The 2,860-nt window shown below is 38.0% G+C and overlaps 1 protein-coding gene across 1 annotated transcript in view; it reads left to right on the forward strand.

Moving 5' to 3' along the window:
* The window catches only part of NBAS (neuroblastoma amplified sequence), a 487,556-nt gene that overhangs the window by 5,872 nt on the left and 478,824 nt on the right, over positions 1 to 2,860 (forward strand). Inside the window, exons 6-7 of the mRNA XM_012653069.1 lie at positions 991 to 1,093; positions 1,397 to 1,451. Coding sequence (XP_012508523.1) covers positions 991 to 1,093; positions 1,397 to 1,451 — 158 coding nt within the window. The remainder of the gene's footprint in view (positions 1 to 990; positions 1,094 to 1,396; positions 1,452 to 2,860) is intronic.

Genomic DNA, 2,860 nt, shown 5'->3' on the forward strand with positions numbered 1-2,860 from the left:
AGTGAAGAGTAAGGAGCTGCTGACCAGGGTTGGGGTCTCTGCTAGACAAGGGGTTATAAGGCTTGATAATTTATGAACTGGACCTTGGGTTTATCAGTTGTTTCCTAGGGAAGGCCTCCTAGGCCTAGGGTGAAGAGAAGGAACCACGGATCCACGTTTACTCAACAGATACTGCGTGCCTAACGTACCAGTTACTGTTTGAGACTCAGAGGAAGCAGCAAGATGAAAAGGATCTTTATTAAAGATTATGGAGTCCAGCCCATATGAATTCTCTTTTATATCTTTTCTGAGTGTTTCTTTACTGGAGAAACTACTCATTCTTAAGCTCATTTTCCTATAAAGTTTGTATATTTTTCTTTATAACCTCCTTCCCGCTGCAGTTTCTGGGTATTTTGAATAATGTGTTTTGTAGATGGACAGAGATCTGCATATATTATTGTTTTTCAAGTATTTGTTTAGTTTGTCTTGAGCAATGTGAATATTTTGAAGGGTATGCAGCTAGGAGGAAGCTGTTGCTGCTGCCAGATAAGGATGAATTTCTATTCCTTAATATTCGTCCTTAATTGCAATAGTGTTTCAGAATGCTTAACATAAATTGATTTTAAAAAGATAAGCACAGCATCAACTTACATTGAAACCTCAAGGCACTTTGCTTTTTGGGGGGCGGGCGCAGTTCTATTGATTTCTACATGGTATTGATTTCAATTGTTGAACTATAAGCTCTTGGAGGGCAGCTACATCTTATTCATCTTTATATCCCTCTCCAGGGCCAAATTATGTCTTCAATGAATTGGACATCAATTCATGTTTGTTGACTGAAATAAGTTTTCTGTATTTTTAAGTATTATCTGTTTGCACTTTTCTTAACAGCACTTTAGTACATGTTTTGTAGTGCCTAGTGTTGTTGAACTTACCCATAGTGGGTGTCCAGTCTGTACTTAGGGAATAGAATTATTTAACGTAGCAATTTTCTGTGCTTTTTGTTAATAGCATTGTCTCTGTGGATGTACAACAGATACTCAGTGAATTTGCTGTCAGAGATGAGTTTATTAATCCCTATGACCAGTTTTCTTGTGAGCGAAACTTGTTTCAGGTGCTACCAGTGTGGTCTTTGCCCTTGACTCCTCTTGTCTTTGGATTGGTGTTTTGATTTGGAAACAGTTTCCAGCCTCAATCCTTGTCCTCTCCTGCAAGGTTCATCCTGACATGTGCCTGTACCTCTGCCATGCTCACATTTTCTCCTATTGTGCCAGTCCTGAGTCTCCTTTTTTTTGTTTTGATCTATAAGTAGTTTTAAAATACTGATACCTTGTACCCATAAAAAAGAGTGAGTTTACATATTGTGTAAGTAGTAATAGAATATTCTCAAATGTAAGGTTTTTGTTTTTAATTGTAGCCTAGAGGCAACCGAAAACATGGTGCATCCTTTATCATCACAAAAGCAATTCGAGGTAAATATAGCTTATTTATTTTTCTACATATAATGATATAGTTAACAGTTAAAACGAATTCTTTAGACCTGCAGTCCCCAACCCCTGGGCTGTGGACTGGTACCAGTCTATGGCCTGTTAGGAACCAGGCTGCATAGCAGGAGGTGAGTGGTGGGCGAGTAAGCAAAGCTTCATCTGTATTTACAGCTGTTCCCCATCACTCACATCACTGCATAAACTCCGCCTCCTGTCAGATGGGGGGTGGGGGAATTAGATTGTCATACAAACGCGAACCTTACTGTAAGCTGCACATGCGAGGGATTTAGGTTGTGTGCTCCTTCTGAGAATCTAATGCCTGGTGATCTGAGATGGGGCTAAGGCGGTGATGCTAGTGCCGGGGAGTGGCTGCAAATACGGATTATCATTAGCAGAGAAGTTTGACTGCACAATAAATGTAATGCACTTGAATCATTCCAGAACCATCCTCCCACCCCCGCCCTGTCTGTGTAAAAATTGTCTTCCATGGCACTGGTCCCTAGTACCAAAAAGGTTGGGGACTGCTGCTTTAGACTAATGATGTAGGACCTGATGAAAGTGAGTAGCATACATGTTATCTGAGTTTAATTTTATGTATATACATGCACACACACACACACATATGTGTGTACACGTATGCACGTTTTTGATGCAACTTAGACCTAAACCGTAGCCTGGGTTTAACCATTATGGATATGTTCCAGAAGGATACATCCTTGTAGAGATCAAAGCCAGTATGAGTCTCAGAGAGTCTATGGCTGTTAAAGGTGAAAACACAGTGAGAGACCATGTTAAGTGGTTTATGTGATGTTTCAGATATATCTAGTCAGAGATATTCATATTACAAATTTGATTAACCAGGGTATTCATTAACTTCTGACATATTTTACGTACGAGCTAACAAGAATTTGGGAAAGTATTATGTGTCAGGCTTGTTGAGCTGGTGCCATGAGGGCTTTACTATATTAATTTATGGAATCCTTTTACCATACTATCAAGGTAGATGCTGTTACTCTTATGTTTTTAGGTGAGGAAACTTGCCCAAGGTCATTCATTTGGAATTTGACTACATGTGTTTTTGGCTCCAAAGTCCATCCTTGTTATACCAGTGAATTTTAGTCGTTTATAAAAGATTTGGTTTCATAGAAGTTGAGTACTAGAAATTAACTGTAATTTTATCCTCTGATACAAGATATAATGGACTTCTCCATTTTAGGTATTATTATTTTTTAAATCTTTCCTATAAAATGTAAAATGGTATCTTGTATTAATTTTTATACAAACACTTTAGTTTTAAACGGTAATTACTATGACTTCTAGTCCATGATTTCATTACAGTTTTTTTAGATTAAATTTAACATCTCAAACCACTTTTATTTTTTCTACAGTTAGGA

The sequence above is a fragment of the Propithecus coquereli genome, unplaced genomic scaffold (genome assembly GCF_000956105.1).
Source record: "Propithecus coquereli isolate 6110/MARCELLA unplaced genomic scaffold, Pcoq_1.0 Scaffold41, whole genome shotgun sequence".
In the NCBI taxonomy this organism is placed as follows: Eukaryota; Metazoa; Chordata; class Mammalia; order Primates; family Indriidae; genus Propithecus; species Propithecus coquereli.